The sequence below is a fragment of the Penicillium malachiteum genome, assembly GCF_028827825.1.
Source record: "Penicillium malachiteum strain IBT 17515 chromosome Unknown utg000002l:1.0-8849297.0:1.0-8852440.0, whole genome shotgun sequence".
Taxonomy (NCBI): Eukaryota; Fungi; Ascomycota; class Eurotiomycetes; order Eurotiales; family Aspergillaceae; genus Penicillium; species Penicillium malachiteum.
In genome coordinates this window covers 3,747,923-3,772,629 of record NW_026643095.1, presented here as the reverse complement: position 1 = coordinate 3,772,629, position 24,707 = coordinate 3,747,923, and the positions used below count along the sequence as shown (strand labels likewise).

General features: G+C 46.8%; 7 protein-coding genes across 7 annotated transcripts; 4 read left to right on the top strand and 3 right to left on the bottom strand.

The window, feature by feature from the left end:
• Positions 1-25: 25 nt before the first annotated feature.
• On the bottom strand, positions 26-1,348 carry N7483_004456 (uncharacterized protein; the record flags this gene model as incomplete). Its single annotated transcript, XM_057087893.1, has 6 exons — positions 26-434; positions 496-639; positions 692-759; positions 794-922; positions 980-1,044; positions 1,177-1,348. 6 exons carry the CDS (start codon positions 1,346-1,348, stop codon positions 26-28), a joined length of 987 nt encoding a protein of 328 aa, XP_056947722.1.
• A 996-nt stretch (positions 1,349-2,344) lies between these two features.
• On the top strand, positions 2,345-4,218 carry N7483_004455 (uncharacterized protein; the record flags this gene model as incomplete). The annotated part of the gene is made up of 6 exons (XM_057087892.1): positions 2,345-2,470; positions 2,540-2,610; positions 2,684-2,797; positions 2,852-3,339; positions 3,395-3,720; positions 3,784-4,218. The coding sequence occupies 6 exons, from the start codon at positions 2,345-2,347 to the stop codon at positions 4,216-4,218; spliced, it is 1,560 nt and encodes a 519-aa protein (XP_056947721.1).
• Positions 4,219-4,640: 422 nt separating this feature from the next.
• On the bottom strand, positions 4,641-6,189 carry N7483_004454 (alpha/beta-hydrolase; the record flags this gene model as incomplete). The annotated part of the gene is made up of 3 exons (XM_057087891.1): positions 4,641-5,678; positions 5,740-5,949; positions 6,094-6,189. 3 exons carry the CDS (start codon positions 6,187-6,189, stop codon positions 4,641-4,643), a joined length of 1,344 nt encoding a protein of 447 aa, XP_056947720.1.
• A 1,470-nt stretch (positions 6,190-7,659) lies between these two features.
• On the bottom strand, positions 7,660-11,557 carry N7483_004453 (GTPase-activating protein BUD2; the record flags this gene model as incomplete). Its single annotated transcript, XM_057087890.1, has 2 exons — positions 7,660-8,666; positions 8,737-11,557. The coding sequence occupies 2 exons, from the start codon at positions 11,555-11,557 to the stop codon at positions 7,660-7,662; spliced, it is 3,828 nt and encodes a 1,275-aa protein (XP_056947719.1).
• A 2,865-nt stretch (positions 11,558-14,422) lies between these two features.
• Positions 14,423-15,319, top strand: N7483_004452 (metallophosphatase domain-containing protein; the record flags this gene model as incomplete). The annotated part of the gene is made up of 1 exon (XM_057087889.1): positions 14,423-15,319. One exon carries the CDS (start codon positions 14,423-14,425, stop codon positions 15,317-15,319), a length of 897 nt encoding a protein of 298 aa, XP_056947718.1.
• Positions 15,320-17,891: 2,572 nt separating this feature from the next.
• On the top strand, positions 17,892-20,660 carry atgI (autophagy protein ATG9; the record flags this gene model as incomplete). The annotated part of the gene is made up of 1 exon (XM_057087888.1): positions 17,892-20,660. The coding sequence occupies one exon, from the start codon at positions 17,892-17,894 to the stop codon at positions 20,658-20,660; it is 2,769 nt and encodes a 922-aa protein (XP_056947717.1).
• Positions 20,661-21,728: 1,068 nt separating this feature from the next.
• N7483_004450 (class I alpha-mannosidase 1A) lies at positions 21,729-24,573 on the top strand (the record flags this gene model as incomplete). Its single annotated transcript, XM_057087887.1, has 3 exons — positions 21,729-22,801; positions 22,857-24,476; positions 24,537-24,573. 3 exons carry the CDS (start codon positions 21,729-21,731, stop codon positions 24,571-24,573), a joined length of 2,730 nt encoding a protein of 909 aa, XP_056947716.1.
• Positions 24,574-24,707: the final 134 nt, after the last annotated feature.

Below are 24,707 nucleotides of genomic sequence, written 5' to 3'. Positions count from 1 at the left end.
CATCTGCCCAACGCCTTCCAATCCCTTATATCTGAACTTGATCTTTTACACTATTCATCTCATACTCCTCTTCTAACTTCCACTCTTGTGTGTGACGTATAATCAACTGCTGAGAGTGGTGACTCTCTTCTGATGGTCGAATCGTCAAATCGACCTCGTCCTCCTCGGCGCGACTAGCATAGGCTCGAGACTGATTGGAACTCTGCCCGGTGGGTGTGAAGTATGAGTTTCCACTGCTACCATTCACGCCTTGTCCCCAGCCTGTATTGAATGAGATCACAAATGGCCTGAGACATGGCACGGTGGCAATCATGATTCTGGTATGCAAGAGGACGGCGGTTGCGATCACGGCGTTGGATAGAGTGAGTGAGGGATCGGGGTGGTGAAATGCGTTGTTAAGGTAGGTTTGTCGGAGGATGATCAGGATTATCAATCTGCGTAGAAATCAATTAGCTGCTGAATTCTTTTTGTGGATCATTTCCTGTAGATACGTACGGAAGTCTAGTTCCAAAGGCAAATATCACTGTAAACTTCTCCTTCAAACGCATCTGGATACCCCAGACCAGGAAGATACACAACCCAAAGGAGAGTACATCTGTGAAGACATCGAATGCGGGTGATGGCCTTCCACGCAGTGTCCTGGATTGAATTGTCAGTATAATTGGGAAGGCTAGGGTCATAGTGTACGCACGATATTACTGCAATGCTTTTCGAGGGCCACGAAATCCAACTGGTATTGAGAATAGCAGCTGAGAGCAACTGCAAAAATTGAAGCGAACATCCAGGCTATGACCATTCCCAGTATGATCTTCGAATACAGCAAGTAATTCCTTTGTTGTCCCAGTCGTTTAAGAATTAGGCATACAGAGATTTTTGCGGTACCATGGCCGATCAAGAACAGAAGATTCCCTGCATAGAGGTCCTAAATCCGAATCTGTCAGAATTAAAACGTCGATATTTCCATACAGACTGGACTTACCTCTCCAGCTCGCTTTAAACTCGATGGCGAGGTTTGATCCTGTTTTTGACCAAAACCGTTTTCAACTGCGTCCATGATGATTTCCTACATGGACGACGGTTATTGCCTAATGAAGAAATTCCAATTAGTCTCATTTTTCAGCTGTACTAGATATGCTGGCTTATTGAATGGGCTACATATAGAGATCATACTCACACTTCCGACAAATATCGTCAATTCATCCATCTGCACAGGCCCATTGATGGTAATACGCATGTACAGACGAATCAGACTGACTATTACTATCCATGACATGAAAAGTGTCTCAACTATAACAATCAATCTAGTTCGATCTGTCGGGGTGATCGCATAAGGAGCAGCGTACTCCATGATGAGTGACCGAGATAGAAAAGAAGCTACAACTTGAGGGTAGGGCGGTTGTTTTTCGGGACATTGTTATAATGGAACAGAGTACAATCCCTATTTTCACTGAGATCAAAGGATCAAAGAATAACATGGGTCTGATAATTTGTTAGGCCGAACTGTATATCAATTTGAGAATTCCAGCCTGATCCTGCTAGTAGAGTTATCCATGCTACTAAGTTAGTGACTCCACACTATTGTTCCCAAGTAATTATAGGAGGAATGAAGGAGTCAATGTAGTGTGTATTAAAAGATTCTCATTTTTTCACTCAATCTTCAGAACCTGCTTGATTTTTCCTCCAACTGCATTACGAATTGCATGTTAATTGCACCAATAATAGGTAAATATCAGCAAATATCAGCAAAGATGAGGGTGTGCAGGATCATGATCCTTGTATAGTGCAGATAACAGAACTAATATCGAACCAATTACACTAATACTAGAAACAACTAAATAACTCCACTAAGCACTCTAAGCCAAGTGGCTTGTTCTTGTTTAGTTCGGGGACTAAGTGGAGATTAATATCGCATCCTTGAATCCTACTACGCGGCTACTACTGCCACTCTAATGCATTGTCTTTTGGCCTGTAACCAACCATTGACTTTCTAACTGACAAGGATTGTAAAATGCTGAAACAGGAGTTCCCATTTTTCTTTTTCTATCTAAGAATGTACTAACAAGTAGCGCCACCTTTAGTCTTTGTTTCCGTGTTTTACTCCACACTTCAAGCACTTCAGTGCTTAGACTCGGAGGTTTTGATTATTCTTGTTATGAGCATGTTGGATATTTTTGGTTGCACTATAACTTAGTTTTATACTGATGACTGATTATTCTTAACTTTTCTTTCTCCTTTTTCTCCCTTTTCTCCTTCTTTCTTCTTCCTTATTTTCTTTCTTTTCTTCCGGAGTACCGGTTTCCCCTTGTTTATACTAGTATTCTTGGCATTGAATTGCAGAATCAACATGGGTCAAGAGGATGGAGTCACGCTAAGCGTGCAAAAGTCCTTCGAGGGGCCAACAACCGAGAAGGCAGGTACCGTGCAGGACAAGCAGGATATGTGGCGTGTCGGTCGGGACCAGGAATTGAACGTACGTATATTCCATTTATTCTAGAAGAAAATGAGAAAAAGAAAAAGCAATAATTAACTATGCCTGCAGAGAAACTTCCGCTTTCTTTCCGTTTTGGGATTTACCGCGGTACTTATGTGCACATGGGAGGCTGTTCTCTTGTATGTTGATCTATCACATTGTCAGTGAATCTATGTGATTAGATTGTGATATACTAACTTGAACCTATCACAGTGGTTCATCTTATGGCTTGGTTGATGGCGGCAAAGGAGGTATGATCTATACCTACCTAGGTGGCTTGGCAGGGTTCAGCTTTGTTATTCTGTCTATGGCTGAGATGGCTTCTATGTATGTGGATCCCATGAACAAGGATTAACTGTCTTATACTAACATCCACTCTAGGGCCCCTACCTCTGGTGGTCAGTACCACTGGGTGTCGGAATTTGCACCTCCTAGCTCCCAGGCCATACTGAGCTACATCACAGGCTGGATCTGTGTACTGGGCTGGCATACTGGTATTGCAGGATGTTGCTACACAGTTGCTAACATGATTGTTGGCTTGCTTGCTATCAACTACCCTGACTCGTATGACTATAAACCGTGGCATGTCACCCTGCTGGTCATTGCAGTGGCAGTGATCGCCATATTGTTCAATACCTTCCTGGCACAGAAGCTTCCCTTAATCGAGGGTATCATTCTCATCGTCCACGTGTTCGGGTTCTTTGGTATTTTGATCCCTCTGTGGGTACTTTCACCCAAGGTCCCGAACTCTGAAGTATGGGGATCCATCGAAGATCGAGGTGGATGGGGTAACAATGGATTATCTTGCTTGGTTGGATTAATTGGTCCTATCTACGCTCTCATCGGACCTGATTCTGCTGTTCATATGGGTACGCATACACCTGACTCAATTTATGGCAAAGATCCTAACTTGAAAATTTACAGCTGAGGAAATCCGAGATGCATCTCGCGTTCTTCCTAAGGGCATGCTCTGGACTTTAATTCTCAATGGATCTACTGGTTTTGTCATGATCGTCACCTTCGCCTACTGCGTTGGTGAAATTGACCAAATTCTCGAGACTGAGACCGGCTTTCCCTTCATCCAAGTCTTCCTCAATGCAACTGGATCAACCAGAGCCGCGACCGGTATGACAGTCATTATTATGATTATGCAGTTCTGTGCAGCAATCAGTAACGTTGCTACTACATCTCGTCAAATCTATTCTTTTGCTCGAGACCGTGGTGTTCCCTTTTCGGACTTCTTTTCACGGGTGAGTTTGACACAATCAATAGTCCCGGGCTCCTTCTTCAACCATTAACATATACTATTCCAGGTCAACAAAACCTTTACAGTCCCCCTTAATGCCCTCTGCGTCAGTTTTGTCATTGTCTCTCTCCTCTCCCTAATCAATATCGGATCCTCAGTAGCTTTCAACGCTATCATGGCACTCGGCACCGCCGCCCTGCTCTCATCCTATATTATCTCAATCTCCTGTGTCCGTCTTCGACGCTGGCGTAATCAGCCTTTACCTCCCGCACGGTGGAGTATGGGCAAGTTCACTCCGATCTGTGACACCATCTCTATCCTCGTTCTGCTGGTTATCTTTGTTTTCAGTTTCTTCCCCACGAATAATCACCCCAATGCCTCTGAGATGAACTTTGCTATCGCCATATATGGAGGTGTTATTATTATTGCCATGGGTTACTATGGGATTCATGGTAGGAAGACATATAAGGGACCGGTGACTCGAGTGCGGACTATGCAGTAGTAGACTTACCAAGTCGTTGAGACTTCAAGCCAGACTTACTATGTTATTACGGAGTACAATAATGGGTGGAAAAGTGTTTGAATACGTGATTGAAGCACATAAATCGCTAATTCGGATCAATAAGATATGGAATTTTCAAACTTATTTCAGGCTACCATAGATTCAAATTGACAAAATCACATAACTGGTTTAAAGATGTGTCAGAAGGTTTAACAGAGGCCTAAGAAGATGTCGATGTCGGCGCAGACGGATTCTGGAACTCAGGCAAGATAATTTCACAGTGATCCTGATAAGGTAAAGACGAGACCTTAGGACCAGGATACTGCAAAGAAGCAATACTAGGCCTGTTAATCTTGAACTGCGGCCACTCAAACCCATAAAAGAAATCAATAGTCGAGTAATAGTTAAGACCTAGCCCTTAATTAAGCAGGCTCAACATTCGGATTCCCCGTTCGAGCAAATGATCCCCACATGTCCTGCACCGCATTCGTATAGTAAATATCCTCAGGCACGCGAACAGGTTGATCGAAGATATAGTAAGTGCCAAAGACTGCGTATAGATCTCCACTGTGACACCGGTAGTACGGTATCTCAGGCTTACTAGCGGGGAATGTACCCAGATTGTAGAAATCATAGTAACTGAGAGCATATCCACGGTTATGAACATAGAACCAGTGAGACTTGAAAGCCCACGAAGCGGCAGCAATCCACTGAAGAAGTGTTCCAGCATAGTATAACTGACCCTCTGTGCCGAGATGGACAGAGGCATTGTACACGGATGTATAAGCCGTGCTACCATTGTAGACAGTCTCATTAGTCACGGCGTACAAGCCAGACTTGAGAACTGCATCAGCTTGGCCTTGATTAAGTGCATTATCACCGATGAAGATCTCGACCGCTTCGGTGAAATTGTCCATGCTGGGCCATAGTGATGTTGTAGCTAGTGATTGAAACTCTTCAAGCATGTTCCCGGCTATGACATTCACCGAGTTAATGTATTGGGCTCCGAGTCCAAGAATTGCTTGTGTATAGTCCATTGAGTAGACTCCATCCATCACTGTGTACCAACTAGCGGTGTTGTTGCTGATATCTAGGAGTGTTTCTGCTGGGAGTGAGCGGAGACATGAGGCACGTTCTGTAGCCGTTCCGTTGCAGTATGGTTCGATATAAGGATTGATTATCGCAGCGGCTACCTCCTGCGTGGCGGTATTTGACTTTCCAGATTGGATAATGCCATTCTGAAATAGATTCTCACCAAATATAGCAGGGCAGGTTATTAGATCGTAGGCTGCTTCTGCACCAGCAGATTGCCCGAAGACGGTGACGTTGTTAGGATTTCCTCCGAATCCTGCAATGTTTTGCTTGACCCAGCGTAAGGCTGAGATGTAGTCTGAGATATGGTAGTTGCCGGATATCTCTTCATCATCCAGAGAAAGGAGACCGAATATGTTGACACGGTACTGTCATCTTCAGATTAATATTTCGAGTGCCAATATAAACCACTATAAATTGAATGCTCACGTTGAAAGTGACGACAACAACGTCAGATCTAGACGCGAGACCCGCACCATCAAATGTCAAGTCTGCACCAGACCCTTGTGTACCTCCACCACCATAGATCCGGAACATTACAGGCTTTTCTTTGTTCGGGGTCGGGAGTGGTGGCCGACGACGGGATATGTGGTGTATAGACGTTGATATACAGGCAGTCCTCACTATTGCCCCACGGGTCTATTCCGATGCAAAATAAAATTAGCACATTGATCTAATATCATAATATTTTGATCCCAAGGTTAGGAACTCACTGAGTCCATACGAGTTCCCTTCAAAATATCCAAACTGTAAACAAGCAGGTCCATACTGTGTAGCATTCACATAGGACTCTGTTTTGTTCAACGGCTGTGAAGGCTTAAAGCGAAGTTCATCCAATGGCGGCTGTGCAAAGCGAATACCAGCAAATCGGAATGCCATCTGATCTCTCAATCCCTCAAAGGTCGTAGCATTCGAAGTGGCATTTACTCGAGGAAACACCGAGTAATCAGTATCAACTTTATTCACCAGCGGTGCACTATTAGTGCAAAGATAGGGCAAGCAAGTAGAGCTCGACGTCGAGTTATGCTTGTCAAGGACACCTCTCCACGATGAGGGATAACTCGACGAACAAGATGACCAAAGGAGTTGATCACTTGTAATGGCGCCGAGATACTGTTGATAGCTGAATAGGTTGGCATACTCTATGTACTTCTCACAGCTCAGGAGGGTCTCATTCTGGGCTTTGCAAGCTGCGGTAGCACTAGGTCTGGTACCATGAGAGGACTAGTTGCCATTATTCTCGAAGAATATCTTCTTGTCATTGTTTCCACTCGCAACAACAGAGCCCGCAAGGGCAACTACCACTCCAATTACCAAGATTGAGGATAGCATGAAGTCGTGTGCCACTTATTGCGCTTGTGCTTAAGAAGGCCCTGGGAGCTTTCAAAACAGAGATCGAGCAATACTTTCATCTTTATTTATACATATTGAGAAGCATGGCGGATATGGTCTGCCCAGGTGTATCTTGCTGATTCGTGCCCGCGTATCATCATTCATTGCGGAGACTAAACCCTGAGGGTACGAAAGGTTTGACTAGCGGCCTGATTCCGAATACATGCAGATTGCATGATTTGTTTGTGAGTGATGTCAATGCTTTCGGCCGCAGAGATTGAGTACAAAACTAGAATTGAGTGCGGGGAAATGTGGAGTACAAGGACTTAAGCGTGGGGGTGTTCGGAGCTATTGTCCATATGTGCATGCTAGGGTCCGGGTTTCCACGGGATGAACGTCCTTTTACAGAAGTAGATGCACATTGGCTCGGCCTTCCAAAGAATTACCGAGTCTTGGTATGTCGTTTCTTAATCCTATTTCCTACAGAGATCCTTAGCACTCAGTTTACTGATGAACCAGGCCAAGAGTCAAAAGCCCAATCCGTCTATTCGGGAACATATCAGGAGTATTTACATGCTGGCCATGAGACCGCTTAGACAGAAACAAGAAAGGAAAAAGCCATCCCAGAACAATAAACCTCGACCCAGCAAAAAAAAACCCAGGAGAACAGACATGGTATGCTTTTGTATAAACCGAGGGCCCAGTCGCCCAATCCTGTATAAGTTTTGAGTCTTTTTCTCAATTGCCATTGTAAGCGCTGGGTCGAGGTGCCCCTGGGGAGCATCAGGGAGGACGTAGCCTAGAACAAATAACATAAGATCAAATGAGGGGGAAGGGTATCAACACCGTGACACATGCTGGGGTGACATGGAGAAGGGACAAGAGGAGAATGGAAGAATCCGAGAACAGAAAGAAAAGGAGGAGCGTGGACTTCATGAGCACATAGAGAGTTAAAGAGTCAAGAGATCAACAAGGAAAAGGGGAGATGGGTGTAAAGGAACACGGGGTTTTTATCGATCAGAATTCGTTTCTGAGATCCTCGTGGGAGTGGTGGCTGGATTGATCACGTTCCTTGGCCTTGCGGCGAGAGGGAGCAGGTACAAAATCGAAGAAGCGGTATTTACTGGAGCTTTCCTTTGTCACACTAGATCTGCGCATCTTCGCGTTCTCGGAGTATTCGAGGGAATAAGTGGAGGAATTCTTAGAGCTACCGGTGCTATCACGAGCATCAGACCAACGGGGTAGTGTGAACGGCATACGGGATTGGTCCCAGGTTGCAGATGATGAACTGGGCGGGGTGTCATCCTCTTCCGGAGCATAGTCTGTTGACCGACGAGGCATAGCAGGTCGAGGGGCGAAGAAACCAATTGAACCGCGGTGACCTGGAGTATTCGAAGCAGAGGAACCTGGAGCAATGGCGGCAGTGGCGGCAGCGACAGCAGCTGATTCTGGGGCTGAGGCCGGAGCCGGAGTGGTTGGCTTGCTTGTGCCTTCCTCATAAAAGGTTACAGCGCGCTCCATCGAGTCGACTAACTCTTCCCACTTGACCTCGAGTGTACCGTTTGGGCGCTCAGCCTGTTCCGCCTCATCGAGACAATCTTCGGTGCGCTCTTGTAGGTGCAATGCCAGTTCATGAAATTTAGAAAGGAACGGGTCAATCTCTTCCAATTCGGAGAGTCGTTCTGGGACAACTTCGAGCCATATATGGATCAAGTTGGCAAAACATCGAGATTGATCAACCAAGAATGGAAGACTGGGGAAACCCTCGCGTGAAGTAAGAGGCAATCGGCCAAGGATTTGTAGCGGAGTAGTGTAGGAAGGAGTGAGGACAGGGGCCGCTGCATTTGCTGGGATATCGCAGATGAGATCCACGAATTGCTTAAATTCAGCACGATTGCCGACGAGAAACCTGTTCATCGGCTCCATCCATGGTTCTTTGTTACCGAAAGTTGTCATGTTAGCTAATCCCTGAAGAGCTTTGGCAATCAGAGTCAGAGTACGTTGAGCACGGGGACGAGGATGATCTGCAAATACAAGTTAGTATGACGAGATCCAATCAAGAGACTACCGCAGAGTGGGTATCGGTATTCTTACCCTTCAAAAGTCCGAACAGCTTAGGATTCAGAATAGCCGGACAGAAGAACCGTAGGAACAGGAAACCGGAAACACTGCTGTAGGTCACAGAACGCAAGAAATCGCCATAGCGATCTTCAGCACAGGCTCTAACGTGTCGAAAGATACGCCTTAGCTCGGACGGACATCGGGACCAAGAAATCGCAATGGACTTCCACACCGTGGTAGTTAAATTGATCAGGTTTCGCCAATTACGATCAAGGTCTTCAGCGCGGGGGACTCGAGCTGGGTCCACCTCGCATTCAGGATCACTTTCATCGATTTCGCGTAGTCGATCGCCAATTGTCTCTTCCAGGTACTCCTTACCCAACCGACGCATATGCTGATCAAGTGCCTTTGTCAACAGTGAATTGCCACGGAAAAGAAGGTTCGCTTCAACAGTAGCAGTTCTCCCCATATCTCTCACTAGAACATTGCGGTCATGACCGGAGGAGTCCCGAGAATCATTCGAATGGATCCTTGTCGTGTAACGTATGTGACTGCTCGTAGACTCCTTATGTAGACCGTCAATCTCATCTTCGACCAGCGCTGAGATCCAGTCCACAGTAGCTCCCGATACTTGGTAAATATTCAGGAGCATCTCAGAAAGCTGAGTCAATTCCGATGACATAACCTGGGCCATGTTGATCGTCAAGCCATTAGTGAACTTGTGAAGAAGCTCCTTCATCGGGGCATATTCCTCAGACATCAATACTACAGTTTCCTCCATTCGAGCTCTCATGAACATCTCACCAACTGCCTGGTCGTGATCATCTAAAACGGGCCACCACTTTTCAGAGTCTACACCGGGGTCCAATTCATCCAACCGTAGGTCTACTCGTCCAAAAACTGCGTCATTGGTCGAGATCTCAATCTCATCGAGCATGTTGACTGCATTGACATCTTGGTTGGATGGATATGTCCCCTGTGCAATGAGAGTCCAGTCCCTTTGTGCGTTCAGAGTTTTGATGAGGATTGAAGCCTGTGAGAGTACTGGTGGTAAATCATTGAAGGTGAAGTCTTCTCGCCAAAATGGAGTTGTAGTGCGATATTTAACAGCAGTCTTTGCTCGAATCTCCCCATCTAGAAGGACTTCAGTGTAGAAATCGCTGATCTTGGGAGATGATGGGGCAGAGTGACCGTGGGACCTGGATGGTTTTCGACTCCGTGGTGCGTCTTCTTCCTTGGGGCGAAACAGCTTTGCCTCTGTGACACGCAAATGAAGAATCCTTTCGATTCGGAACATACCCTTGGTAGGAGATGAGTCGGCCTCAGGGGTTTTATTGGGGTCTTCCGGCTCACTTGATATTTCAGGACCGTATAACTCTGGAATGGTGAAAGCGCGGAGCAGCACGAACCAGACTTCAAAGAGGACACGGGTTTCAAGGGCGAGGTAAATGGGGCGCATTGCGGGGTCTGGAACTGGATGTGCGGTGTACTGGGGGTAAATGGCGACGCAGAACTCATCGTCAAGCACTGATGAGTCGAGTTGTTGAATGGCACAGCGCGATAATTGAGAAAGTTTGATACAAGCGACCAGTGTGACATCAGACTCAGTGTAGAGCTTGAAAGCACCATTTTCTTGTAGTGTACAGCTAACACGTTGCCATGAGGCAGAAAGAGCTCTAGACTGTCTATATGTGGAGACGCGGCGGGCAGAAGCCGGTCGTATTCCAGCCGCGGAAGATTCATTCCAAAGAAGCATTTTACCAACCTTGATGATGGTGGCGTCCTTTTGAGTTGTGCTCTCTGAGTTTCTTCGACGCTCGGGAATGCGCCGTTCTCCAATCACAACTGATTGAGGCTTGGTCATTTTATTTTGAACACCCTTGGGGCGTATGGGTTGCCAGCAGAGTAGGGCTGCGAGCCAGGAGTCGAATGTTTCGTTGACATGAGGTCGTAGTTGAATTCCGAGACCGGAGGTGAAGGTTTGAACGCTGAGGTAGGTTGTCGAAAGCTCCGGGTCGAACAATGTTCGGACCCGACAGCCACGGAGATCAGGAATAAGGGTCTTTGCTAACGCTGGTTCTCCCTTGGCTTGGTATATAAGACTTCCGGTGGCGACATTAATGGCACAATACCCTGATGTCCACGAGCTTGAGGCCCATGTGTTGTTCGATGTCGTTCTGAATGACAGGATTCCATGCATTCTTCCACATGTGGTCTTCATCAATTGAAGAATCTTGGCAGAGTCGGTATTCGATAGAGGGGATGCGAATTGATTGTGTGCGATTGTGGTGGGCCGGCCACTACCAGAAGCGTTATTCAGTCGATGACGGCTGACCGCTTGGTCAATGTAATTTGGCGATTGTATTGAAGGAAAACCGATGGAGGTGGAATCTTCTGGAGACTTGCCGTCTGCTGTCTTGGGCTGAGGCGTGGACGCGGGGACGGGTGCGGGCGCACTTGTAGCAGTGACGGATCCGATCCGGCTTCGTCCTTTGAAGGTCCCGGAGACAATGTCGCTCCTTTGTTGTTCCTCCAAGGTTGCAGTTCGCGATCGTGTACGCACGGTCCTTCCCTCCATTGAGGGTTCCTCCTCGCCTCGTTCGATAGTTCGCGATCGCATGGTAGTCCGGGGAGAGGGCGCGCTCTGGGCAACGTGTTCGGGTTCGGATAAAGGGGAATGGGATTCCGGGGTCACGGTACGGATGCCTGTGTCTCGAAAATTGTCGGGATAGACCATGCCGTGACGGTCTCGAGATGAAGATTTCTTGCTGGCACGACGCTCCACGGGGCGGCTATACAATGCCTGGTGCATCGAACTCCGTTTACCGTGGCCATTGGGATTTTCTGGTTCCATTCTGCCCGGTCGTCACTCTCTCTCGAGCGGACGTGAGCGTAATGGGGAGAAAGTCCGCAACGGGGAGAAGCGCTCGGGGATAACCTCAAAACCAAATATGCCGAATGGGGATATATGCTTCGGCGCAGGAGAATAAATGAAAGTCGGGAATTTGTGCAAGGCGTGGTTATGAGAACACATGGAGTTCAAGGGGAGGAAGGAGGTCGGAGTCGTACATTCGGTCGAGACGAGCGGGTCGACAGGGACAAAGGGGAATTAGGCGGGTCACCGTCGTTTGTCTGAGAGATGCAGGATCTACCAATCGGATAAGTGTGTCAATTTTGATGCTTTTATCTCATATAAATCCGTTTGATTGCAATTATATCGCAATCGCGGTGGGTGTTTGAGGGAAAAGGAACACTATGCGTGTCCGCTTCAAGGCCCGAGGAAGACCGAAAGAGTGGTAGTCCGGGGCGGCGTGATATCATTATTATTGAGGGGGAGGGGAAGAACACCCAAAGGGTCCATGGGAAAGGGAATAGAGCCCATCAAAAGCACACAACACGTACCTTCATCAGTCGCCTTTGAAATTGGAATATCCTGAATATGCCTGGGGAGCCGACTTCAGAGAAGAGAGGGGCCCTTTCGTTTGGGTGTGGGTTTGTGTGTTGTGTGCGTCCGTGTTTTGCAGATCCCCCAGTCAAAAAGTCATAGGTTCGACAAGCCTTTAAAGGCGACCGGAATGACGGGGAGAACCAGATATTTTCGAAATTGATGATGAACTTCGAATCTGGGGATCTTTTTTTCCCTCCTCTTTTTGGGTTCAGTGTGTGATCTTTGAGGATGTAAGAGAAGAAGGGGAGAGGGGCGGAGAGAGGAGAGAGAGAGAGGGGGGGGTGGATAACGGGAAGCTGTGCTCTGTGTATAAAGGGGACAAATCTACACAACTTTAACTTGGATGCTTATAGGTTTTCCATTGACCGCAAGATTGATATATAAGATTGTTAGGCTGATATTTTTATCCCATTTACTAGTATGTGTTGATGCGTTGTCCTTTTTCTTTTATCTATTCTAGTCTACTATGTCTCTCATACCCGTCCTATACCCGTCCTATATTTCTCTCCTTCTTCCCTCTCTGATGCCTCAATATCCTAGTCAATAATGTCAGGTACCAAATCCCGACCTTCTTCAAGCCTTTAACCGAAACTTCCGAGTTTAGACCAATGCCAATCGGGAGTATCTCATCAAAACTAGGCTCACACGGCAGTAAGTCTCTAGTTTCCGTTAGTTCTGGCTGCTTAAGTTCCCATCCAAGGTTAGCGTCGGCGGGGCTTCTCTTTTTTTCCAAGACCCTAGAATATAAGGGAGAAGGGGGAAAATATTGAACATAAAAAAGACTTCATAAAATTAAAAAGAAGAAAAAAAAAGGTACCATCTTAGTAGAAGGAGTAGAGGAAATTGCGTGGCATCCATTTTGGGAGAGGTACTTTAGTGCGATGGGACTGGGGAGGAATCAAGCCTGAATCATGCGCGGCCATACTGGACATTATGATCCGGGTTGTCGATCGGACCCTCTTTCTGGAGCTGTTTAGCCCCAATACCACTGTAAGAAATCTCCCGTTATTCGTAGGTTGAGGTTGCGCCCCCCCTGGGTTCCATGCACAAGGCCACTAGCTACATCATTAGGTGCAGCATGACCACCAGGAATATTATGGGCCCTGGAAGCATGTTTGTGGCTTATAACATTTGAACTTAGTACTATTGTTCAAGTTGTTGGGACCGTGACCTATATAAGTCCCCGGATCTCTTTCTACACCGACTTCCTCTCTAATGAAATTTCCAAAAAAAAAAACCTGTTGATTACCCAGATAAATGAGACGGGAAATTTTGGGAAATTTTGGGACAACTTGGGCAAAGCTCGCGGGGGACTAAAATGTAAAGTGGATTCGCCGGACTGGGGCCGTGTCATCAGGTCAACTCCCGTCATTCTCCCGCTATTCTTTGAGTTCTTTGGTTTTTCTTTCATATTCCCTGGAGATAGAGAATAAAAGAAGATTCGATGAAACAACGCACACAAATCTAAATCAAAGTTTTTCTATGCATCAATGTAGCCCATATGCATGTGTGTAATATCCAAATTCCAAATCCATGTTCTAGAAGAACTTCTAGTTATACGAAGCTGGGCGGATCATCCGTGACCGTGACGGGTTCTCCGATAAGTCTTCTACATTGAGGCAGAAAAGTGCTCTTTATTCTGATCGGTACTTGGTTATAATTGCTAGTAAACACTTGAAGGAGGATTTATGTTGAAAAGCATGATGATCAAACATTGAATGGAATGAAAATAAAAGTAACTGAATGGAGAAGGTTCAAGTTCTTCTATTGATAGTATGTTTCTTGAAATCATGTTAACCTAGATGCTGGATTTTAGTTAAGATGTTCTGACACCTGGGCATTTTGCCTCTGATTTCAGGGTTTCTTTTTCCACCCTCATCCTTCTATATAGCCGTTGAGGTCTTCCAATGACCTCGGGATGGATGTACTACAGTAGTAAGAGGTAGGCGGTATGAAAGGCGGTAAGCATTGTGTGTTATTAGACCAGTTGACTGCTGCCAGTGTTATATCTACTATGGATATACGTCCAGGACCTTCCAAGGTTGGGACGCCGGAATCTTCCCAGACCTACAATCCACAACGTCCGAGTCCAGATGTCCAAACTTGGAAACTTGGAATGTGATTCCTCGTACTTAATCCATTTAGAACTCCGAGTCCATATTCTGTCACAATGAACACCTCTCTTTACCATACTTTCAACCTCTCCTCACCCCGCCTCTTATTACAAGAACCTGCACTGGCAGCAATCATCGAAGTATTCACTATTTAATCATGTGTGACCTACATGAGCTGTTGAATCGAAAGCGGCCCGGGCCATGGCAAAAATTCTGTGCCAAACCTTGCGTCTTCCTCGCGCAACAACTTTACACTTGGCGGCAATACATTCCAGCCGCGCCACTCAAAGATCCTGTTTCGATCGTCTGTATCTCCGATACTCACGATGCCCAAGTTCATGTCCCCGATGGAGACATTCTGATTCATGCTGGTGACCTCACACAATCCGGATCCTTCAAGGAGCTTCAGGAGGCACTGAGTTGGTTACGCTCACAACCTCATCACATAAAAATCATTGTTGCTGGGAATCATGAGCTATTGCTAGACATAGAATGTGATGATTCTTCTGGCCAAGCGGCTTCTGAAAGAACTCAACTTGACTGGGGTGATCTGATATACCTTGAAAATGAGAAAAGGGAAGTTGTCTGTGCTAATGGCCGTCATCTGAACGTATATGGGAGCCCTTATTCTACTCGCCATGGGAACTGGGTGTTCCAATATCCCAAAAGTAAAGATGTATGGGCTGATTCAGTACCAGAAGGGATCGATGTGCTCATTACACATACTCCACCCAATGCGCACCTTGACTTACTCAAATTTGGTTGTGTTCAACTCCTGAAGTCATTATGGAGAGTTCAGCCACGACCTCATGTGTTTGGGCATATACACGAGGATGCTGGTACGGAATGGATCTCATTTGATAAGCTTCAGCTTGCATACGAGCATACCGTTGCTGATGGAGGAGGCGTAAAAAATCTTCTAAGGACGGCATGGGAATTCGGAATGGCATGGCTTTCCCCAGTTACAGAGTCTAGGTGTCTACTGGTCAATCCGTCAATTGTTGGCGGATTACGGGATGATGAACGGAGAGAGCCTGTGAAGGTCGTCATCTAGGTTCAATTTGTTTTTCGAGGTTAATAAGCCAAGTTGTACTAGTACGCCTAAAACAATATGGGAGGAAAATCAGGCTGAGAGTGGTCCTACCTTGGGCCCTGGAGGTCTACTTTAATATTATGTAAACCAGAAAACATTCCAATTGAAGTGCATCATGTACTCCGTATAGACAGTATTGACAGTATAGTACATAGAAGAATAATTTTTCCATTCCGAACCCCCGCACTGACTCAGCACCACATGACTCGTGTCAGAAGAGGTAACGTGATTCCCAAGCGAGTGGGCCACCCAAGCGAGTGGGCCACCCAACCAAAAAATCGCGTCGCGACCGCGTTCTTTTATCTTCAACCACCCATCATGCCACCAAAACGTACTGTTTCGGCCGAAAAAAATGGTAATCAAGAGGGTCGAATCCTACTTGCTATACAGGCTATTAAAGCTGAACAAATAAGCTCTATCCGTGAAGCTGCACGCTGTTTTGATATACCTCGTACTACACTACAGCGTCGGCTCACTGGCTATACCAATCGCTCTGAGACTCGCGCCAACAGCCATAAATTAACTGAGAATGAAGAGAAATCACTTCTTCAGTGGGTGATCTCTATGGATATACGTGGAGCTGCCCCCCGGCCTGCTACTGTTCAAGAAATGGCCAATATTCTCCTCTTAGCACGTGGCCAGACCCCTTCTCAAACTGTTGGCAAAAATTGGGTCACAAACTTTGTTAAACGACATTCAGAGCTTACTACACGTTTCTCTCGACGATATAATTATGAACGTGCGAGGATGGAGGATCCAAAAGTTGTTCAAGAATGGTTTAATCTTGTTTTTCAAACAATTCAAGAGAATGGTATTCTATCAGAGGATATCTATAACTTTGATGAGACTGGATTTGCAATGGGACTTACAGCAACTGCTAAGGTTGTTACTCGTTCTCGATATTATGGTCGACGATCACTTTTACAGCCTGGAAATCGTGAATGGGTAACTGCTATTGAAACAATTAATGTATCTGGATGGGCCCTTCCACCAGTGATTATTTTCAAAGGCAAAGTTTTAATTGAAGGATGGTTTACAAACCTTCCACTTGACTGGCGATTTGAAACTAGTCCAAATGGATGGACAACTGATGAAATTGGACTTCGATGGCTTCAAAAACACTTTATTCCAGCAACAACTGAACGTACGCTTGGAAAATATCGACTTTTGATTCTTGATGGTCATGGGAGTCATTTAACTCCCCAATTTGATCAGATTTGCAAAGAGAATAATATTATTCCAATTTGCATGCCAGCTCATTCTTCACATCTTCATCAGCCACTTGATGTTGGATGTTTTGGGCCTTTAAAACGGGCCTATGGTCGGCTTGTTGAGAATCAAATGCGGCTTGGTTTTAACCATGTTGATAAATTTGATTTTCTTGAAGCCTACCCAATCGCTCGTAAAGAGGCTTTTCAAACCCAAACTATTCAAAACAGCTTTACGGCAGCTGGTTTAGTACCATTTGACCCAGATCGAGTACTTTCTAAGTTAAATATTCTTCTTCGAACACCTACACCCCCAGCTAGCCGCCCTACTAGTCGATCAAGCCAATTTTCACCTAAAACACCTCAGAATCTTATTCAGCTTCAACGGCAAGCTAGTTCAATCAAAGCTCTTCTAAAACAACGTTCAAAGAGCCCTCCAAGTCCACTCAAACAGCAAATCGATCAAGTTCTCAAGGCCTGCGAAATTCAGATGCATTCAACAGCTTTATTAGAGGTTGAAACACGCAAATTACGCGCTGCACATGAAAAGCAAAAGCAAAAGCGCAAGCGGTCTACTAGGCAGATACCTAACGAGGGTGGTATGACTGTTCAGGAGGGCCAGGAGGCTATACAGCGTGCTATACAGGTGGTTGAGGCGCCAGTGATCCCTCCCGTACCACGGCCTAGGGCGCCTTATTTACCCCCTCAGCCAGCTAGGAGAAAGCTACCGACATGTAAGAAGTGTGGAGAAGAAGGCCATCGATCAGATCACTGTGATATTTAGTTAATTATTTTAATAAATTGGCGTTCTGGTGGTAATATTTATGATTAAAACTGTAGGGTAGGCGGTGGGTGGCCCACTCGCTTGGGTGGCCCACTCGCTTGGGTGGCCCACTCGCTTGGGAATCACGTTAATTATTTGTGCCTGAAGGGCTGGGGTGGATTTAAGGCATTAATATTATGTCATACCCATCATCTGAGCTCCAGGCTAGGATAAGCTAAACCTAGTGAGCAGCTGGTGCCGCGGACGTGATCAGATGCATTTGATTGTATGGCATCATCTGCCTACCTTAAGTACTTTGCCTTGCTCAAACATTTCAATAACAGGAGAAATCCAAAACCTGAACTCTGCCTCGTCTCATCCATCTATGCTCCTACATTTACAGGGCAAAAGGACCTTGGTTTATGGAGAGAGGCGTTCATCTCCACAGGTTCCCCGTTGACCTTATTGCCCTAATCACCCACCTTAATCGTCCTTAACCTAGCACCCTCATGGCGATAGGACTCTGAGGACTCCAGAGTCTCAGAGCCATCCCTATCGGAAGATGATGTCCTCAAACATTCTTTCACGTTTCTTACCACCCGCCGATTCCCCCTCCGTATATGATACAATCCGAGAACACGATGCCGGCTCCGATTCCTCTGATGTCGAAGAGCGTGCGGGGATGGCCCCGATAGGCGACCAGGACAACTTGAGCGATGGAGAACTCCAAGATGCATTGGCAGATGCACGAGGCATCGAGCTGTCAAGTTCAACTGCAGGTTTGCTCAGTCGGCCCTCGCAGCAGCCACATTCCCAGGGCTCTCCATCATTCTCGAGGCGTCGGAACCTTTCCAGGCGCCGAGGTGACTCTCAGGGATATGATGATAACGATGTACCCCAATACCTGTTAGTAGAAGAGAATGACGATGAGGATTTGAAGTCACGTCTGCCTCCTCCGCCTCAGATGATGCCCAGTCGCTCTCAAACACCGAGCCCTCAACCGTCCCCACTCCCGCAACAACCACGCTGGGGACTTCCACGTAACGAAGTAACGTCAGAACTGAACACTCGTCATCCGTGGACTCAGTGGTTAGCCAGGCAGCATCTGAGTCTTGCGAATATCGATCCTAAAAAGAAAGCCATGTGGCGCTGGGCGAACGTTGATGATCTGGATAATTTCCTGAAAGATGTTTATACCTATTTTCTCGGTAACGGCTTCTGGTCGATTCTTTTAAGTCGTGTCTTGAATCTTTCAACGTTTGCCTTTGTGGTAGGCTTCTCTACTTTTCTCACCAACTGTGTTGACTACCACAAGGTGAGAGGGAGCAAATCACTAGACGAGATCCTGGTGCCCCAATGCACATCCAATATGTCTGGCTCGTCGCTATTCCTGCTGTGGCTGTTTAGTTTCTTCTGGATTGGGAAACTGTTCCAGTACATGCTAGACATTCGTCGACTTCACCATATGCATGACTTTTATCTGCACTTGCTTGGGGTTTCTGACGCAGAGGTTCAAACTATCTCATGGCAAGAAGTAGTCAGCCGACTGATGGCATTACGAGATTCCAATCCGTCTACGGCGGCAGCTGTATCTGCTAAACACCGACGGTTCATGGGAAGCCAGTCGAAACAGCGGATGGATGCTCACGACATTGCGAATCGTCTTATGCGCAAGGAAAACTTCATGATCGCCCTGATTAACAAGGATATCCTGGACCTCACACTTCCCATCCCATTCCTCAGGAACCGACAACTCTTTTCTCGCACACTGGAGTGGAACCTCAATCTATGCATCATGGACTACGTATTCAATCAGCAAGGTCAGCTTCGAACCTTGTTTCTCAAGGACACCCACCGAAAAACACTCAGCGATGGCTTACGGCGACGCTTCATATTTGCTGGCATTATGAATATATTTGTCGCTCCGTTTATAGTTATCTACTTTCTGATGCATTACTTTTTTCGATACTTTAACGAGTTCAAGAAGAATCCATCGCAGATTGGATCTCGTCAATATACGCCGCTGGCGGAGTGGAAGTTTCGAGAGTTCAATGAGCTGTGGCACATGTTTGAGCGGCGAACCAATATGTCCTATCCATTCGCTAGCCGTTACATTGACCAGTTTCCAAAGGACAAAACGGCGCAGGTGGGTCGATTTGTCGCCTTTGTATCCGGTGCATTAGCTTCGGTGCTGGCGCTTGCTTCGGTGGTGGATCCAGAGTTATTCCTCGGTTTTGAGATTACCCCGGATCGCACCGTGTTGTTCTACCTGGGTATATTCGGTACGATATGGGCAGTTGCACGAGGGGTGGCCCCTGAAGAAACCGACGTCTTTGACCCCGAGTATGCACTCCTGGAGCTGATCGACTTTACCCATTACTTCCCATCATCCTGGAAAGGTCGTCTACACAGTGATGACGTGCGTAAAGAATTTGCCGTCCTCTACCAGATGAAGATCGTCGTCTTCCTTGAAGAAATCCTCAGCATGATTTTTACTCCCTTTGTACTGTGGTTCAGTCTCCCTAAATGCAGTGACCGACTGATCGACTTCTTCCGGGAGTTCACTGTTCATGTGGATGGGATGGGCTATCTTTGCTCCTTTGCAGTCTTTGATTTCAAGAAAGGCACGAATGAAATGTCTCAAGGTCGGGAGGCTGGTAAACAAGATCTACGAGCCGATTACTTCTCCACCAAGGATGGAAAGATGCTTGCTTCATACTATGGATTTTTAGACCATTACGGGGCTCACAATCACCCGGCGGGCCGGCGACAATTCCATCCACCTCCGAACTTACCCACTCTAGCCACTCCCGAGACGGGTGGACTCCACGATCGAACGGATTATTATCACCCTCGACCGGGTCCGGGAGGTGGAGCCTTTGGCCAGTCCATTGTCGCATCACGGTTTAGACCCATGGCGATCGGTGATACCCGCTCTCCTGCTCATTCCGTACTTCTTGATCCACATAACCAGCCATCGTCATCTGGGTTCCGTCCCGGTCGAAATCTATCTCACCAGCGTCCTCGTCCCGCCTATTCACAGCATCCTATGATGGGACCTGTTGAAGACGATGATGTACCTTCTGAATTTGCACGTTATTCTTCAGGGCGGCCCACGGGTGCAGCTGGAGCCTCGAGTGGTGGTCTCGGTAGCGAGGGTGAGATCGGAGAATCCTGGCGAATGAATTCATTGGGCAGAGATGATGACGCTGGGGAGGGCAACGATGGCGAAAATTTGGAGGCCATTGCTGGTGGAGGCGGGGTGCTGGGTCTCATTCAGCAATTTCAGAAGGCTAATACAGATGGGCGACGGACTGCAGTGGGGATCTAGAGTATAGATTTACGAAGCGAATGCTACTTTCTAGTATAATGAATTTTTGTTATGAAGTCATATGGAGTACAGAGCACGAGCAGAGCGGAGTAGATCCATTTGACGCGGAGTCCTTATGATTTCCACTGTCAATCCACTGTACATTCATCACGGAGTACTCCGTACTTGATATCCCGTGTGTGCATATGAGGCTAACGGATATTCTTCCAAAATCTACTCATCTCCGGTTCACCTAACCCAAATGACCACAGAGCCTGGAGTACAACACATAATACATAATATCTCAGCTCGGCACACTCGGAACCAAGGAACAAAAACCCCGCATGAAGATCCACAAAAGACCCTTGCTGATCCCTCCCGCAAATCCAGAATCAGAATCCAGGGGGGAAAAAGAGACATGAGAAACATGAGAAACATGAGGAGTAAGGGAGATGAAATGGAATATGATGATTGGATTCTATATAACTTGAACTCCATTTAACCCTCTCTATCTGTCCATTTGTCTCTTTCTGATTTGAACTGCCCAGAAATACTAATACTACTAGTTATTCTAGTTTTGGCTTGGCTGATGGTCGAGAACATTAGTTCCCTCGGCTCGACTCTCTCTCGTATTCATTTCCAAGGTTTGCACAGTAATAGTTAGTAGTACTGAGTACTGAATGCACATGTGCTTACATTTAGTTCTTATATTCTACTAGGATTCCATTTTCTTTTTTTCTTTTTTTCTTTTCTTCTTCTTTTCTTCTTGTACTAGGGTTCTCCTTGAATTAAAAATAGAAAGGGGTAATTTCCGACTTTATCCTATTCTAGTTAAGTGGGAGATCTCAGTTCCAATTGGATTCATAATTTTTGGACCCATCACCTTAGTACTACGGAGTAGTGCTCTTAGCACTGGAGCCTTCAGGTACAAGGAGTCAGTGGATCCCCTTGAAAGTCCGAGTCTCGTGACAGTTCATTCTTCTTACATCTCATATTACACACTTCAATTTTTTTTTGCCTTGTATTTGCTTCTTATTCTTCCAATTATTAGGACCTCTATTTTACTCCCCCGAAACGGGGTGATCCGTCATGTTTCGCGCCCGTCGCTATAGAGCTCTTCTTGTCTTTGCTGCCGTCTTTCTTCTCGCCTTTTTACATTTTGCCCGATCGCGCGACTGGTCCGACGCGACTCCCATCGAGGCACCCCAGCTCGCTCGTCCCATTTCACCAGTAACCCCAAATACAACCCCTCAAGGAAGTGACAGGTTTGCGCCTGCTGTGCCAGACTATAATTCCCATGGATCAAGACCAGATCAACTCAGTGCGCCAAGTATTGAGAAGTTACCCTTGAAGGAGGAGACCACGGGGAGTGGGACGGGATCCACGTCTAACCTCAATTCCAATTCTAATTATATCAACAATAACAAGGATGTGGATACCAGCAAGGGCTCCACTACATCGGAGGGAAAGACCTCGAAAATTATCACTCCAGAGTCTGGAAGTAAAGCACTGACATCTGATAAGGATGTGGATTATTTACTGGAAGAGATCGATACCGGTGGTACAGGCAAGATGTCTGTCCTCCATCATGAAACAGATGCACCTCCAGCACATTGGAGGAAATTCCCCGAACGATTCCCTGTCTCCGCAGCTGAGCTCATCAAGCTTCCGAAAGAGCGCGCAAAGTCCATGCCCAAGTTACAGGCGAAACTTAAAGATGAAACCACGCCCGATAAGCAGGAACGCCTGCAGCGGCTCAGCACGATCCGGGCGGAGTTTAAGCGTGCGTGGCTTGGATACAAGGAACTTGCAATGGGACATGATGAACTCAAGCCGTTGTCTGCTGCGTTCGAGGATCCGTTCAATGGATGGGGTGCGACGTTGGTTGATTCGCTTGATACGTTGTGGATCATGGATATGAAAGATGAGTTCTCTGAGGCGGTGGATGCTGTGAAAAAGATTGATTTCACGACATCTCCCCGTGAGGATATTCCTCTTTTCGAGACAGTCATTCGATACCTTGGTGGTCTGATTGGTGCTTATGATATCTCGGGACAACGATATGGTGAGCTTTTGGAAAAAGCGGAGGAACTCGCTGAGGTCTTGATCGGGGCATTTGATACCCCTAACCGTATGCCTGTGTTGTACTACCGCTGGACCCCGTGAGTATTTACTCTCCCAGTCACTATGGTTGATGATGAACTAACACTCTTTCAGGGACCATGTTACTCGCCCCCATCGGGCTTCAAAGGCAGCCGGACTTGCAGAGATCGGTTCTTTGTCTTTGGAATTTACTCGATTGGCTCAGTTGACCCAGCAAGACAAGTACTATGATGCCATTGCACGGATCACGAATGAGCTTGAGAAGCTACAGGATGAGACGACCATTCCAGGTCTGTGGCCCATGCGCGTCAATGCCCAGGGTTGCGCCAAGTACAAGCCTCAGCAGGTCAACCACAACTCAAAAGAGGAACCTCGCTCAGAGCCGCAGGTCCCTCTGGCGCCTACGGAACCAGAGAACACTACCACAACTAGTGCTACTACCACACTCCACAAACATTATACCGCACCTACGGATGTGGAGAGCTATCTAAATCTAATCTCCCGGGACTTTTCCGATATAGACCTCTCAGAGGCTGAGCCTGCCAACTACCACCACACCTCCGTTGCAGCAGATGCGGAAGACCAGCTTGACCACGAATACAAGTGTGACGGCGGACTGCTACTGCCCACCGCAATCCGTGAGAACAAATACACCATGGGAGGAATGGCCGACTCCACATACGAGTACCTACCAAAGCAGTATCTTCTACTAGGAGGTGCAAACGACCAATACAAGCAGATGTACAAGAAAGCTATTGACGCAGCTCGCAAGAACCTTCTCTTCCGACCCATGATCAAGGGCCAACGCGACATCCGGTTCATGGCATCAACTTCCAACCTCGATCCCTCCAAGAAGAATGTCGACATGGCTACCAACTTGATATACGAGACTCACCATCTGACTTGTTTTGTCGGCGGAATGGTCGCAGTCGGAGCCAAGGCCTTCGGAATCGAAGGAGACCTCGATCTCGCATCAAAGCTAACAGATGGTTGTGTATGGGGATACGAGTCCACAACCACAGGCATTATGCCCGAGCGATTCCGCGTTCTACCCTGTAGCAAGGAAGCATCCTGTGAATGGGACCAAGCGCGGTACGACGAGGAAATCAAAAAGTTTGGCCATGTGCGCGATTCCGCCGCTGAGGCTCAATTCCGAAGTGGCGAGAGTTCGTATGGTCAGCGCGTTAAGATGGGCACTGATTCCAAGAGCCCGGAACCCAGTGGAAGCATGGCTGTTCCATTACCCATGCCCGGCTCAGTAAATCCACATGATGTTGATCCATACCGCAAGCGTGATACATTTTCCATTGGCCGCGCAGCTTCTTCTTCTATCCCCAAACCTGCCTCGCCAACCGGAGACCTGGAAGATAGAGACGCACCTCGTGTCTCTTCGCCAGGTGCTTTATCACAAACAGACCGGGATTATCATCTCCCAGCGGGGATGGTGAACATCGGATCATCGGAATACTATCTCCGACCTGAAGCCATCGAGTCCGTTTTCATCATGTTCAGACTGACAGGTGACGATATCTGGCGGGAGAAGGGTTGGAAGATGTATGAGGCGGTTTCAAGATACACTCGAACGGAGTTGGCTAATGCGGCCATCACGGATGTGATGTCGCAGAGACCTGCACAGAAAGATTCAATGGAGTCGTTTTGGCTAGCGGAGACATTGAAGTATTTCTATCTGCTCTTTAGTGAGACCGATGTTGTGGATTTGGATAGATATGTTCTGTGAGTATTCCCAATTCCCCTGCTTGATATCGTTGGTGATCGATGCTAATATGACTACAGGAACACCGAGGCGCATCCTTTTCAACGTCCGGTTTGATTTATTTAATGCTAGTGCTTGTTTTGATTTTTTGCATAATGATACCAGCGAAATGCATATATTGTTTTCTGTGACCTGTTTCTTTGTAACATTGAAATTTTGAGGCGCTTAAGAACTTCCAATGGAGGCTCAAA